Source organism: Eschrichtius robustus, chromosome 5 (genome assembly GCF_028021215.1).
Source record: "Eschrichtius robustus isolate mEscRob2 chromosome 5, mEscRob2.pri, whole genome shotgun sequence".
NCBI lineage: Eukaryota > Metazoa > Chordata > Mammalia > Artiodactyla > Eschrichtiidae > Eschrichtius > Eschrichtius robustus.
The window spans coordinates 34,231,385-34,247,412 of NC_090828.1; the positions used below are offsets into that span (position 1 = coordinate 34,231,385).

The window sequence follows — 16,028 nt, forward strand, 5'->3', positions numbered from 1 at the left end:
CACAGCCCAACTGCTTATATATACTCATTTAAGGCTTTATATGCCACAGACACACCACTGAGTTGGCCTTGATTTAGGAAAAACATTTTAAAAGTGGTGTGTGTGCAGAATCGTAGGGTCAGGGAATTAGACTGTTCAACTATAGACTCAGTATGGATAGTAATGTAACTATACTTTTGGTTTTTTGCCTCCATGGAAAACCATAGATGAAGAAACATTTGAATCTGGTAAATAAAGCATGAATATTTGATACTGATTTTTAAATGTATATTCCAAATTTTGGTATAACAAACACTTTTAATGATACAATAATTGCTTAAAGACATCAACAGTATAGTCATGAGATACTGTAAACGTCACCATAAGCAATGCTTCTCATTAGGGACATTTTGGAACCCTATGGGGGCATTTTTTGGTTGGCACATTGATTGGGGACACTACTGGCCTTTAATTGGTGAGAATCAGGGATGCTAGATGACCTGCTGTGTGTGAGACCATCCTGCATGATCTCCTGAATGTCCTGCTGGGCAAAACTCATTAAGAATCTGAGTAAGTAGTTCTTTAGTACACAACAGTGATGTAAGTTTTCACGGGATGTAACATGGAAAGCTCACTGGTGTAGAAGACAGTCATTATGGAGAGAGACCTTTAAACAGAATAAAGATATTGCCTTGAAATTACTGAATAATTTATTCCACACATTCTAATCCATACTGATATTAAATCAACTAGAAAGTGAGGTATCTATACCAAACCAATTATTTTCTTTTTCTTTAATATGTTATTGCCATTATTGATGACACATGGTATCATCAAGTGTCTGTTCCTCAAAGTAATGTTGATGTTATTAGTAACAACATAAGCCCCATGGAGTATTTGGAAAAACTAGCAACATTTTGGAGCATGTTAACATTACTAACTTGCTTCCAAGTATATGATGTTTCCTCATTTTCTCCATTTTGTCAGTGCTATGGCATATTACACCTACCTCGGTTAAGGCAATTTCCCTCTTTCCCATATATGCCAATAAATCTGGTCTGTTATCAGAACACTCTTTGTTCTAGTGTCCACCTGTTACTTTGCTCTTCTATTTTTCTATACTTCATATAAGGACTATTTTCTGATTTTCTCACTTCCTTTAAATCCATGCTTCTTCAGTATAAGTAGGTATAAGCATCTAATAGTTTATGTCTTCTAAAGAAGCCATGCCCAAAGATTTATATTTTGAAATATGTACTTTTTGAAACACGTACTTTTAAAACATAAATTACTTCCTTTTAATTTTCCTTTACATTACAGTTAGAGCATTACGTTGCTGTTTTAAAATGATGTGTTAGAATATATCTATGAATTTCATTTTTTAAACTTAGAGAGATTGTTATAAATATTAGTTATAAAAGAAGATAGCATTGGGACATCCCTAGTGGTCCAGTGGTTAAGACTTCGCCTTCCAGTGCAGGGGGTGTGGGTTCAATCCCTGGTCGGGGAGCTAAGATCCCACATGCCAAAAACATGAAACAAGCAATATTGTAACAAATTCAATAAAGACTTTAAAAACGGTCCACATCCAAAAAAAAAAAATCTTAAAAAAAAAGTATTGAGACACATGGAGTTGGGAACTACTCACCTAAATTATTTATATACCATTTATGTTGCTTCTAAATTTCCTATTTTCAATTAGATAGTTGGCTTGTTAGGGGCAACCTTTCCCGCCAACCCCCCACCCCCCCTCCCACTGCTGCCCAGCTTGTGGGATCTTAGTTTCTTAGTTCCCGACCAGGGACTGAACCCGAGCCACGGCAGTGAAAGCGCCAAGTCCTAACCACTGGACCGCCAGGGAATTTCCTGTTAGGGGTAATTTAATGATCTACACTTGGTTCAATGTTTGGGATTGGTTTAATTTTTAATTTCTCTGGATTATAGTCATCCTTCTTTGCTCTGTTCAACGCATCATTTTGTTGGGAGACACTCTACATGCCAAAGTTGTGGTTGAGGCTTAGAGGTATTGTGATGTCTGTGAAAGGAGAGGCAGTGTTGCAGTGGTCAATGCCATGGACTGGAGCCAGATTGTCCAAGCATGAATCCTGGTCCAGCTAGCTTTGGGTCCTCTGTCACTTAACCTCTCTGCCCTTCAGGTGCCCATGTCTAAAGTGGGAAAAATAATTTATATAAGTACAGCACTTAGAATGTAAGTGCATGACTGTTAGCCAGTATTTTAATGAAGAAGTAATAGGGGCAATCAGCAGCTAGTTCTCTAATAACAGCACTGCAGAGGAAAGTGTGCAGCTGCCCTTAGTTACTGCAAAGCACTCCTTCTGGACTCCTCTTAGTGGAAAGAGTGAGAACTCTCAAGTACATTATTCTGAACCCAGCTCACTTGGGAGCTCAGTTAAGGAACAATTGGCACCCAGCTGGCATTTTTTCTAAAGAAATAACGACAGTTATTCATGATGCTTAATTCTGTTACTCAGAGCATTTAATGGGCAGTTAAGTTTCTTAAGTTTTGGTCCCAACTCTTCTCTGAATGAAGTATCATGTGACCTCTTTGAATTTCTCTGGATGGTATAGTCTAATTAGGAATGCCATTTTAAAAGACATAAAAACACACCCCCCCCCAACAAAAACCAAACAAACAAAAACAGGGGTGATGGATGTTTCAAGATGTCTAGAAAAAGAAAACAGTACACTCTGTGTTCAGTTGCACCTGTCTTCAAGGGACCAGCTGGAGATGGAAATGTGGGACTGGACCCAAACAGGTAAGGAATGAGGACACTCGGGCCAGAGGCTGTTGCAGAGCTTCCCCAGTGGCCCTTCCACCACTTCCTCGCCTTCACAGGGCTGCAGCTAGATGGCCTCTGGGAGAGAAGGGAAGAAGAGGCTCAAATCGGTTGCCTTGAAAATTTCTCTTTCAAGCCCCATTCTTTGCCAACCAAGTAGAGAGGAGTCTGCATGGATAGAAAGCCTTCAAGGAGAGTCTAGATAAGCAACTTGCAGGAAAAGTTACTGTCTGATGGGCAGCAGAAGCAGGTCCAGCGAGTTTCTGAGTTTCCGGTTGTGTGTTGTTCATTTGCCTTGGCAGGTCTTGCCCAGGTTACAGCTTTCTCTAAGCGTGACATGAATGCCTCACTTGTGTCATTTGTCTTTATTGTTATTTGTCTTTATTTTGCCAACTTGATCTTCTCAAAGGCTTAACTTTTTCATGTCTGTTTCTTCACTTATCCAAATATCCAGAGGAACTTTCAGAAGGTGACTATTCATTTTTATGTCCTTGATAAGCCAAATAGAGCTATGTTTGAGATCTTTCAATGCCTCAACATGAATACTTGACTGGATATATTTTAAGATAAGACATGATATTTTAAGGGTGAAATCAGTGATGACATATACAATGTCATAGAAAATATTTTTAAATGAACAATGAAAGTAATTAAGCTGTATCACTGTATCCCTAAGTAAACATTTCCTTTTAAACTTATTTCCAATTTTCAGTTAGAAAAATATGCTTACTTACCAGAAGATGGAATTGATATTGGTGTGTTTTCTTTATAGTTTAAAATGGGTGTTTAAACACAAAGGTTAAGAAAGAAAGGTATATGTCCGTTCATTCTATGAACAAATGCTCTTTCTATATTATTTCAATGATCAGAACAGAGTTGTATAAGTGAAAACGAATACATGTTAGTAAAAAGTAATTTGAAAATGATATTTTTATAATATTTTTTCCCAGAGTTTTGGACAATTTTTCTGAGACCCCAGTGGAAGCAGAGACAGAAGTTTAAACAAGCTCTAGATGTTACTGCTGGGCACAGTTTTCCTAACTTTTGTCTCTCAGAGTCCTGGACAGTCAGAAACAATTTGCAGCCATAAAACAAATACTAATTTCATACAGAATGAACCACTTCATAAGGGAAAAAAATAAAAACCCATTTCTAACAAAGAGATTAATTATAGGACCTACAGAACACCATATCTATGAGTTAAAGCCAAGACCAGTTTATATGTTTCCTTTTTTTAAAATCAGTTTTCTTTGGGTACATTTAAAAATGTATACCCAAATTTATGTTTTTACTATGACTCAATATATTTCTTATAACTTTAAAGAAGACTATGATAGTTTTTTGTTCCAACCATACTAGACAGAATATATTCAGTGTATTGCTAAATTTCTGGATAGTGTCTCTATATAGTTTGGTGCATGTGATAGGATGGAAAGTGCTTAGGACATTTTTCAATAAGGCACTCAAGGATAAAGTCAGCTGTGCTGCCATCTACTGAAATAGTGTCTCTTGAAGATTTGAAGATAATTTCATGCATCCATTCTAAGTAAAGTTCTCGTTCTCCTCTTCCATATTCTGTTCCTGCCATTTGCTGTGTTACAGACAAGGAGGAATTCGTTGGCCATGGTCAGAAGTTCTATATTGGTAGGTAATGATTAATAAAAGGTGGGTCTTTGTCAATTGCTAAGTTATATTCATATGAATATAACTTAGTATATGAATTATGAATGAGCCTGACTCTTCTGAAAGCTTCTTTCACTGATGGATATTCCCAAACTTGTTCCTTGTTCTGGTTTCTCTCTATCCTTTTTTAAAAAAATAATCAGTATTCTGATGTGTTGATCATTTATCGTAATTCATCTGATTCATACTGGATATCTCCTAATTAATCATCAAACACAAATCTTTTGTTTTCTTCCAGTCTGTTCCATAATGTATTCACCTTACTCTAAAGAGACCAATTCTCTGACCACTAAACTTATTTTTTATGTTCACGTTTCCATGAACTGAGCAGAGCTTTCTGAAAGACCAGGCACCTTCACTATTCATTTAAAACCATGCTGGGCTTCCTCCTTATGCGAGACAGTGGGAAAACAGCAGGGCTGCAGGGTCTGTAAAGCAGAATCTTGGTCCCCAGGTCTGGATGCACATTGGAATCATTGGGGAGCTTTAAAAAACATGGGGCCACTTTTCTGCATCCCTTCCAGAATATTTCAGCCCAAAAGCCATTAGGCAGGCTGAGTAGGGTAGGCATCTACACACATGTGGAGAAGAAGCAGCCTAGAGTGGGGCATCAGAGCTTGAGCAGGGTGGGGAGGGCATCACTGCAGGGGTGATGGCAGCCTGGAGCAGGTCGTTGGAGCCAAAGTGAGTGGGGCAGCTGCCATCACTTGGGCCCCGACACCTCACAGCCTCTATAAATATGCCCCCTTACCTAGTTTGGGCTTGGCACTTCCTGCCAGGCTGCTGGATACTATGCGTCACCCATCCTGCCCAGGTGCTGTTAACTGATACAATAAGTAAATGTATTGAGGCTAATAAGAGCTAGATTTCCCACTCTTAGAGAAAGGAGTTACCCATATGGAAAGGAGGAAGGCTAGAATGAAAACTGTAGTGTCGAATTGGCATTGTAGGCATTGGTGTGAACTCATGGTGTTCAACACATATAGATACAAGTAATGTAAATGTGTGTGTATTTATATATTCACATATAGTCCCTAGCTCTATCTTCTGACAGGACCTGGGAATGGCTCTGAAAATACCAGAAAGCCCTGTGATTCAGTAGGCAGATTATGTGGGATTCTAGGAGTTCGGAAATCACCACTAAGATGTCCAACTCTGCCACTGAGCACACAGTGGTGGGCAACCACCTAACCTGCCTGTGTCTAAGTGTATCCACCTGAAACATAAATCAAATCATGTCACACCCAACTCTCCACCGTCCAGCGGCTTCCCATCCCACTTTGACCACAATCCAACACTTGACCAAGTCTCTGTGTGGCCTCCTGGCTTCCTTTGCAACCCCATTTCCTACCCTCTCCCTATTGCTCACTGCCCCTCAGCTACACAGGCCTCCTTATCTTCCGCAAGCATCCAAGCAAGATCCTTTCTCTGCACCTTCGCAATGCTGTTCCCTCAGCCTGGACTGCTCTTCCCCACAGACGCCTCCTCACCTGGCTGCGTTACATCATTCAGAGCCCTGCTCAATGTCGACTCTTCAGAGACGCTTAAATGAACCGCCAACCTGAAAAAGTGTCCCGGTCACCATCCACTTACCCTTCTTCTAAGCACTTATTTTTGTTGCAGTTTATTTTTCTCTCTCCTCCTGCATGAAATGTAAATTCCATGAGGAAATGGGCTTGGTTTAGTTGACCACTGTATCCCCAGCACCAATGCCCGGCACATAGCAGGCGCTGGATGCAACTTAGAGGTCACGTGGGGGCATTTTGTTGTTTTCCTTTGTATTGCTTCCTATCTTCTACCTTCAGACAGATGTGTGTGAATTAACTCTTCCGGATCACAGTCGCTGCATGCTCCGTCAGGTGTGAGGCACGAAGCGATCTCTCCCGCCCTGGGTCTCACGTCCTGTGCGTTTCTTCCCTCGCAGCCGGTTTCCGTCGCAGCATGCGCCTCTGCCGCCGCTGGTCCCACCTCAGCCAGCTGCGAGCCAAGGTGTGCGGCGCCAGCACCTGCTCGGGCGCAGCGGGCGCCCCGTACGAGGAGGTGGTGCGGTACCAGCGACACCCTGCAGACAAGCACCGCCTCGTCGTGCTCGTGGGTATGTCCCCGAAGGCAGTGTCTCCTCAACCATGGCGAGGCTCTCCTGGATTCAGTAGTCTTGCATTGGGAGTAGTGGTAAAAGTAAGAGTCTTTATAGACCTGCATATAAACACCTTAAAAAAAAATAAAGCCTGCTTTTTATGTGTGTTTATAAATAAAACATTATGGATCGTGCTTTTATTGTCTACAATTGAATGCGGTATGCCATGGTGTATATGAACCTGGGTAATAACAAGATGTAGTATGATTAGGTTATAAGCGAGATTTTTTTTAATATCTGGTTTAGAATTTGTTCTATAAGCATAGATGAATGTTTCCCCCCAGACTGGATCATTAGTCTCTATTAGAAATTAAAATGCTTAAGATTCATTCCCTTAAGAAATTTGTAACCACCTCCTTTAGAAGAGTGCCTAAAAGTCTTCTGGACTGTATCTTTGGTGCTGAAGAACAGGGCAAATATAGTGCTGGGATGATCTACTTTTTAAAAAAATTTATTTTATTTATTCTTTGGCTGCATTGGGTCTTCCTTGCTGCATGCTGTCTTTCTCTAGTTGCAGCGAGCTGGAGCTACTCTTCGTTGCGGCGCACGGGCTTCTCATTGCAGTGGCTTCTCTTGTTGTGGAGCATGGACTCTAGGCGCGCGGGCTTCAGTAGCTGTGGCACGTGGGCTCAGTAGTTGTGGCTTCTGGGCTCTAGAGCGCAGGCTCAGTAGTTGTGGCTTAGTTGCTCTACGGCATGTGGGATCTTCCCGGACCAGGGCTCGAACCTGTGTCCCCTGCATTGGCAGGCGGATTCTTAACCATTGCGCCACCAGGGGAGCCACGGAGCCCTGAGATAATCTGCTTTGTGACCAAGATCTCTGCAAAGCTGGCCACTGCTGCAGTAGGAACTTACCTCTTACTGCCATCTTCTCTGTGTATTCCAGTTGTGATCAAGGCAGGCCCCTTTGGAGCAGAACAACATACCTTACAGCCAGGACCAGCTACAGAATTTTTAGGATGCTGGGCAAAATGAAAATGCAAAAGCCCCTTATTCAAAAATGATTAAGAATTTCAATGTGGGAGCAGAAAACATTAAGCCAAGCGCAGTAGCCTAAGCATGGGCTTGTGGACCACGCAGTTCTCTGCTCATGAAGCCAGCCCTATCTCCAATTGCATATGGGGGTGCTGACTCCACCATCTGTCAGGAGATGTGTCCCTGAATTCTGTAATTGTGGAAGCTGGTTGTGATGTGATAGGAACTTCATGGGAAGAGAAAAGGCAGCTTGTCTCAAATGATCTGACTCGAGGCCAGAGAATTCTGAATATCCAACATTAGACAAAGTTTGCTGGGGTGACAGGTTCCTGCAATTCCCTACCTCATTTCTGAATGTTGGAGAAGTGTGGGTTACTCCATGGGTCACCAAGAAAATTCCCAAGAGTTTTCTGGGGTTATTTCAATTCATGAGAATGGAAACTATGTTATTTCCCCAATACCATGTGCTCTCAAGTGTCTTCAACAGGAAGACTGAAGTGATGATTTCATCACGTAACTCTACTTATCCACCTCTAATAATTTCCATGTGTGGTGTTTTGTGTTTAGGACCTTCTGGTGTTGGAGTAAATGAACTGAGGAGACAACTCATTGAACTTGATCCGAACCGTTTTCAAAGTGCTGTGCCACGTACGTTTACTTTTTCTTTCATAGGGGTTCATGTTTTGGTAGAACTTTCTTTGCCTCTACAGATGTACTCATCTCACTTAACTATGTTATACCATCTTTGTTGTAAAAATATAAGACACAAGAGATAGTCCTCAATATTTCTAACTATATTTATTTTAATAGAGGAAATTGATTTACTAGCATGTAGCCTAGATAGGCTTTTAAAAGGTGACTCTTCTTTTCATTTTTTAGCAATCATATAGATAACCTTTCAGGAAAACTAAATATTTAGCAATAATGGCTAACATTCATTCAGTACTTACTATCTTCCTGGCGGTGTGCTTGGCTCTTTAAATGCTTTATCATATTTTTAATTTTAATATATGCACATATAATTTTATATAAACTATAAGTATTATACCATCCAAGCTGGAGGAGCATGTGGGTGTGGGTGCTTCCCCTTCATCTCAAGGCAAGAGAGAAGAAGTTAGGAAAACCACTTAAAGAGCTTAATATGTGTTCCCTGCTGTTTGGGAGACACAGAAGACTGGTGTCAGAATTATATCTGAAAAATCTAAAGGATGAGAGCTTAGAGGAAGTGGCCAAAGGCTGTATTTTGGGAGGTAGCTGCCCTTTTAGAGTCTGTCACAGCAAAAGAGTTGTGATTTTCCCCAAGTACCAGATCTGGGTGGATAACGTGGAAGAAAGTCAGCCTGGGGTTGTCTTGGTTCTTGCCCAAGAGGAAGCCTCTGTAAAAGGAGGCCAAAAGTGAATCCCCAGATACCCGATGGTGTGGAAGAAATCACAGATGGCTAGGTGGAATAGAGATGGATTTGAGATATGCAGCAGTGCTGGTGGTGGTGGTAGCCTCTGCAAAATAACCCACTACATCCTCTGGGAGATAAAGAGCCAGATTTAAACATCTGCCAGGTCTCAAAGGAGCCAAGAGCAACCAGCATCCGCATCAATTAAGTAATAATTTTCCTGCGCTGCTCACCTCTCCTCTCTCTCTCTGCACTCTAGCCTTGCATAGTTATAAAATTGGGGGAGGAGCAGTAGAAATGCAATGAAAGGGAAGAGAAGAACTGAATCAAACTCAGTTTCCTGACTTCTGACTTCTCTGATGGCAGGCTTCCCTGGGTGAGGCCAGTCTGAGCCAGTTGTGGGGAGAAGAAGCCTAAAATATAAATGAAGTTCATAATTTCGATTATTACATGGGAATGGAATTTTAATCATTAAATTGAGGCTGAGTTCTTGGCATGAATGATAATGAACTTTTTTTTAAAACCTAAGAGCAATCAGGAGAGTCATGGGAATTTCATCCAGGGCCAGGGAAAACAAAGTTGTTTTATGACCACATTCCATAGGTTGTGCTTTCCAAGTACAGTTTACATATGTAAGTATGGACACTAATCTCAAAAACAAAAATTAATAAAGAAATCACCATTTTCAATAATCTGGGTAAAAATAAAATGCCCACAGAACACAGAAGAATTGTAAGTTGTCTGGATAACCATCATTCAAAGTGGGAATATGTTGCCCATATTTTGCTTTTTAAATTGAGTGAACAGTTTTAAGCTTAAAATGAATGCCTTAAAATGAATTATGCACCAATTCACAGACTTTAACCTACCATATAAAATATAGTCCAGTAGAAGACAAGGAGAAAGGGTCATCTTAGGCTTATATTTACATAATTTACTATCACCTGAGAACTAGAATTTTTTTCAGTACAAAGCTTTAGAAGAGGGACTTCCCTGGTGGTCCAGTGGTTAAGACTCTGCGCTTCCACTGCAGGGGACGCAGGTCCAATCCCTCGCTGGGTCACTAAGATCCCGCATGCTGCACAGCACGACCAAAAGACAAAAACAAAAATGCTATAGGAGAAGTGGCATAACTGTAGGAACTATAAAGATATAAAGAGAGGCTTGAATAAAGAAAAAACAAAAATGATCCCCAGATGACCTTTGCTTTCTGAGCTTTTTGAAATGTCCGGAACTCCTTTTATCATTTAGGGCCTGTTTCAAATTCCTACTTGGTCGTTTCCATGTGTTGATATCATCAGATGTTGATCTTTTTCATCCTTAAACTTTATCAAATACAAATACACATTTTTTTATGAATAAGGAGAATTTTTTGTAATACAGGTTAAGGGACTAGCAGCTTTGCAGTAGATACAGGTCACAGAGTTGGAACCGTGTCTTATTTATCTTTGTGTTCTAAGAACCTAACATGATAGCGGGAACATAGGCACTCAGTATATGTTAGTTGAATAAATGGATGAGCAGACAATGAATCACTTTTAGGTATTCAATGAACTCCTATGTTCTACAACCAGGTACTATTTAGGTTGAAGAATCTATAATCAAAGTGGTGATATCAAAGAATCAGACTGAATCCAGACTCCACCAATCTTTCCTTTCTGGAGATCGCTAAAACTAATCACCATCTCACTTGGATATTAATGCATCTGGGCAAAACTGCAGACTGTCATGAGCTTTCTCCATTTCAAATCTGAGACAGTCTGGCATAATAGGAGACATTAGTCTGGGAGGAGTCAGGACACCTAGGTGCTTGTTTTCAACTTTGTTTTTCATTTGTTTTATTCATGTGAGCAAGTTAGTTACTCTCTAAAATCTTCAGTTACTTATCAGTAAACTACGGATAATAACCTTTTACCTAGCTACGAATGTGAAGGATGAAATGAGATCTTGGGAAATGCATTATCTAAACCTAAGATATTGCTGGTTTTGCTACCCGGGGGGCCTTAGCCACCTTAGGGCTCGCATATACTTCACTACTTTCTGTTCCGAAGTAACAGCAAGAGTTCCCTTAGGGCCTTCTTATCTTGGCTTAATACATAACACACTCTGGTCTAGTTTATACCACGAACACTTCACAAAGGCTTATGATTAGCTGATTTTGATATGAGAACTTCTACTTTCTTATCACCAGTCTGGCTCCCTTTTTTGGTTCTAGCATTAAATTTATCTATCCGTTTATGTATTAATTTATTTATTTTGATCAGACATCTTTATCCAAACGCATATGGGTAACAAAACATTTTGAAGATTCTAAAATCTTTTTTAAAATTCCCTTTTTTGTCAGATACTACTCGTTCCAAAAAGAATTATGAAATGGATGGCCGTGAGTATCACTATGTGTCAAAGGAAACATTTGAAAGCCTCATGTATAGTCACAGGTAAGCTAGACGTCCAGAATCTGATTCTCCCCTTTGGTTGTTTAACATTCAAAATAGAACCCCTAGTTTTATGCATTGTCCAAAACTCCTGGGGTAATTTTTTTTGCATCTGGAAAATTGAGTAAGGAAATGTATATTGATTTACTAGTACACCAAATCATTGAGTTTGGAGAGGGAGCAGAACTGAGCTGCAGATTTTAGAGAATTTGAAGAAGTAGTTAAGTCCTAGATCTCCTAACATATTTTTTTTCTCCTGCCAAATATCCACTAATTCATTTTGTGCCATCAAGATCCACATATTTTATTCTATTCTGTTGGAGTTTATCTTTATGTTATTACTAATAATATTTTACCTGTAGAAACAGTTCTTGTTTTCTTTGTTCCACCCTTGCAGGATGCTCGAGTATGGTGAGTACAAAGGCCACCTGTATGGCACTAGTGTGGATGCTGTTCAAGCAGTCCTTGATGAAGGAAAGATTTGTGTCATGGACTTAGAGCCTCAGGTGGGTCTGTGGTGGAGTATTTCCCATCTCCCCAAAGTAATGAATGCATGTCATCCATTTTATGCACATGCTTTAGGTTGTAGTGAGACACTTTATTCTGTTAGGATAAGACCACTTCCCATATCTAAGGACCAGGATCTTACTTGAAGGATCAATTGCCATTATCTTGTCTTAGCTGGGGAAAAAAATCTAGTTTCTCAGACAAAAAAAAAAAAAAAAAGAACTGAGCAGGTAGCCATAAAGAAAACTAAGAATCTTGCTTTGACCTTGATCACAAAGGCATCAAGGTAACTTCTTGTGGAGGGAATAACATGTTGCTTTACACAAGGAGGTGAGGATCCTATGTTATCATATCGATAGCTGTCTCCCTGAGACCATATGTGGAATAGAGCAGGAATAAGCAAGTTAAGGTAAGATAAAAAACATACAACGTGTAGTCCAAATTTTTATAATCCTGTATTTTCTTTGCATTTTTCTGTAGTCATGTAAAAATATACCTTGTGTGCTAAAGAAAATCAGGGGATATGAGATTTGTTCTCACTTGGTGGTCAAACTGGTGGTCAGTGTGAAGATGTCAGTTTTATCTGGTTTGAGACAATGGCAAGAGGAAAGGGAAGTGAGGGTGAAACAGAGCTGATTGGTCTTGAGAGTCTGTCCTTGTCTTTTCCCCACGAGATCATGCATAGAATCCTATTCTCAGATTTCAATAAGGATGTCATAGCTAGCAAGAGGAAGAACCAGTATTTGATCTTAATTTTGATTCCAGAACTCCATCTCTTAATTATTAAAATGTTTTTTAGAGTTGAGGACTTGGGAGCACATGAGAATATACTCTGGTTAAAAATAACTGCTAATTTCTGTTCTTAGAAATTTTGAGAACATTCATGTTGATTCTAGGAAATTAGGACTTCTGTTTTTAGATCTTCAATCTAATGCTCTCCCAACTGAGATATTTTGGTTGCTAGGACTTCTGTTTTTAAATGTGCATTTAATTTTTCTGTGTAGGGTATTCAAGTGGCTCGAACCCATGAACTGAAGCCCTATGTCATATTTATAAAGCCATCTAGCATGAGTTGTATGAAGCAATCTCGGAAAAATGCCAAGATCATTACAAACTACTTTGTGGACATGAAGTTCAAGGTAAGATACAGAGGAAATAGATGAGTGTATTGTGGGGGTTTTTTCCTAGTAAAAAAAATTACTGTATTGTTTCCAGAGAGTCCCTATGTTAAGTAATATAATTTTTGTTTCTAATGAAACAAAAATTTATGACTTTTGTTTCATTTATCCTTTTTACTGGACATAATTTATAGATATTAAAATAAAGTTTAATAACTACTATAAGGCTACTCATTTTTTTTTCTCCTCTTTTTGGGTTTAGCTTTTAAAAAAAAGGCCCTCAAGCCACAATTTGCAGTCACACAGAAATTGGGTGTGTGTATTTTAAATAGATTATTTATTTTACAAAAGCATTTGAATTTACTTTAAAATGCTCTAGTCAATTATCTCATCTGTAATATGAGATACCTTTATAAATATATATTAAAACACAAAGGATGTTTATTAATGATTATAGCAATAATAGAGGGGCCAAGCCAGGTGGGATTAATCAAGTGATTCTTTTTCCCAGATATACATATATATTTTTTTCGTTAAATACACTTTAAATATTTTAAATCATAACATACATTCATCAAGGTGTGTAAATCTTAAGTGTACAGCTCAATGACTTTTTACATGTGTATGCACCCAGGTAACCATCACCTAGATCAAGATATTACATCCACTTGTTTGTGTGTGCATGTAAGTGTGTGTGGTAAAAAACATATAACATAAAACACAAAACTTACCATCTTAACCATTTTAAGTGTACAGTTAAGTAGTGTTAAGTCTATTCATATTGTGAAGCAGATCTCCAGAACTTTTTCATCTTGCAAAGCTCAAATTAAACATATGGACTGCTCCACGAATTTGCATGTCATCCTTGAACAGGGGCCGTGCTAATCTCTACATCATTCCAATTTTAGTATATGTGTTACTGATGGGAGCATGAGGTATCATTATATTATCCTTTATCTCTCTATTTTTATCTTCATTATTTTTTCAATGGCTACCGTATGAAAGTTTGATTCTCCAGTTTGCATTTCAAACAGTGGAGTCTGTGGATATATTCTCTGAGCCTTATGGGCATTTCAAATTCAGTTCTCATTTTTACGGCAATCTAAAAAATTAACAAAATTGCTTCTGGTCATCTTATAAAGGAGTACTGCCACAAGATCTCAGTGCCTGTATTTATGTTTGTGTTTATGATTGCATTAGCAATAAGTTGTACTATTTTAATTATTGTGGACAAATAAGAAAATAGTAGCAATGAATTTAATGCATTAGTGCCAAGTGAAGGCCAAAGGACCTTGACTAAATGAACATTTCACAATAGTAGAAATAGACAATATTATAGGTGAATTCAGTCATCATGAAGCAAAGAGTAATAAAGGTATGCCTCATTTCGAAGAACCAGGTCTTCGAAATAATGTCATTCTTATCAGATTAATGTTCATTTGAAATTTATGTTTTAAGTTTTATTTATTTTTAACTGGTAAAATTTCTTTGGTTTTATGTTGTATATGGTTTGAGAGCTTCTAGTGTTTAGATAATAGGGTAAGATAATTTAAGTCCAAATAGGAAGTTGAGAGGATTGGTCTGTCTACAAATTGTTACTCAATTTTGTGAAAACCTGACCTGGGAGACATTAAGTAAGACTAAAGATAGCAACATAAGTTTTGTGGTTTAGAATGGAGGACATTTATATGACATAACTGTGTTTATAAACAGCTACACAACTGAATGTAACAGCAATAACAAACTGCATATTATTTCTATTTGTCTCATTAAGTTTGCTATGCATATTTTTCTATTTCTCCTGAAGGATGAAGATCTACAAGAGATGGAGGATTTAGCCCAAAAAATGGAGACTCAGTTTGGTCAGTTTTTTGATCACGTGATTGTGAATGACAGCTTGCAAGATGCATGTGCCCAGTTGTTGTCTGCAGTTCAGAAGGCTCAGGAGGAGCCTCAGTGGGTACCAGCGACATGGGTTTCCTCTGATACTGAATCTTAAGGAGGCCTTCTGCTTAATACTGGAGTTTTAACAATGTTCACCTATTACAGAGAGCTGGAAGAACAGCTGCAATCTAAAACAGCACTATTGTATTTGCCCTATTATAATGTGTGCAACTTTAAAAGTGCTGCAGTTCGTTAATTAATCTTATTTGAAAAAAAACTGTATTGTATGGTTATGTAGTTATCTATTTGGCTTTCAGGGAAAAATGTGTTCCTTTACCTCATATACAGCAATTGGTAGGAATATGAACAATGTTAAGTCACTGAGTAAGAGAACCTTTCACAGATTTCACATGGCTTTTGTATGATTCAGATAAAAAGAGCTTTCGTAAATAAAATAAGTCGTATTTAATTTCAGAAACTGTATTTTGCCTTATGAAACTTCTGTTTTATAAACATGGATTTGACAAAAAGTACCTAGCTGACTAACTGCAAGAAAGAAGGGTTAATATACACATTTCACATCTAACATCAAAACTTACAGAAACAGCACTGCTCTCATTTTACACATTAGGCTGCAAGGAAAAATTATTCTTTTGATCAGGGCTGCAACAATCATTAATTTTCCCAAAAGCCAGTATCTACATTTATGCCTAAATTAGGAAAGAGCAATGGATTTTAGTGCTAGAGACCAACATCTGAGAAAACCACGGGCTGAGGATGTTATTCCACGAAGTCTTGCTTTTCTTACTTCCTTAAGTCTGAGGCTTCCAGTCGCTCTTCTTGCCCTAGCATCTGTTCATCTTTTGCATCATTCCCTAACTTTTTCCACATCCATGCCATCCCTCTGCTCTTTCTTAACTATAAAACAGAATGTATGCTTCAAAACATCTGTAGTTTTAAAATTTAAAGTGAATGTGTTATTTTTCTAAGAAACCCGACCAAACAAAACGAAGAAAATTAAGTCATTTTTAACACTCATGTGATCCCGGGTTTGATTTTATGCCGTGCTTCTTTGGATGGAGGATAAGCAACTGGAGAGAATCTGAGAATTGCCTGTATCAA

General features: G+C 38.7%; 1 protein-coding gene and 1 non-coding gene across 2 annotated transcripts in view; one reads left to right on the top strand and one right to left on the bottom strand.

Annotated features, from left to right (window-relative positions):
- The window catches only part of MPP4 (MAGUK p55 scaffold protein 4), a 36,948-nt gene extending 21,850 nt beyond the window's left edge, over window positions 1–15,098 (top strand). The window contains exons 13-21 of the mRNA XM_068543826.1: window positions 207–227; window positions 3,232–3,246; window positions 4,380–4,421; window positions 6,385–6,555; window positions 8,139–8,219; window positions 11,307–11,400; window positions 11,795–11,903; window positions 12,909–13,043; window positions 14,830–15,098. Coding sequence (XP_068399927.1) covers window positions 207–227; window positions 3,232–3,246; window positions 4,380–4,421; window positions 6,385–6,555; window positions 8,139–8,219; window positions 11,307–11,400; window positions 11,795–11,903; window positions 12,909–13,043; window positions 14,830–15,021 — 860 coding nt within the window. The 3' untranslated portion in view covers window positions 15,022–15,098. The remainder of the gene's footprint in view (window positions 1–206; window positions 228–3,231; window positions 3,247–4,379; window positions 4,422–6,384; window positions 6,556–8,138; window positions 8,220–11,306; window positions 11,401–11,794; window positions 11,904–12,908; window positions 13,044–14,829) is intronic.
- LOC137765598 (U6 spliceosomal RNA) lies at window positions 13,851–13,954 on the bottom strand. Its single transcript, XR_011074241.1, has one exon. It is a non-coding gene; the product is annotated as a U6 spliceosomal RNA (small nuclear RNA).
- Window positions 15,099–16,028: the final 930 nt, after the last annotated feature.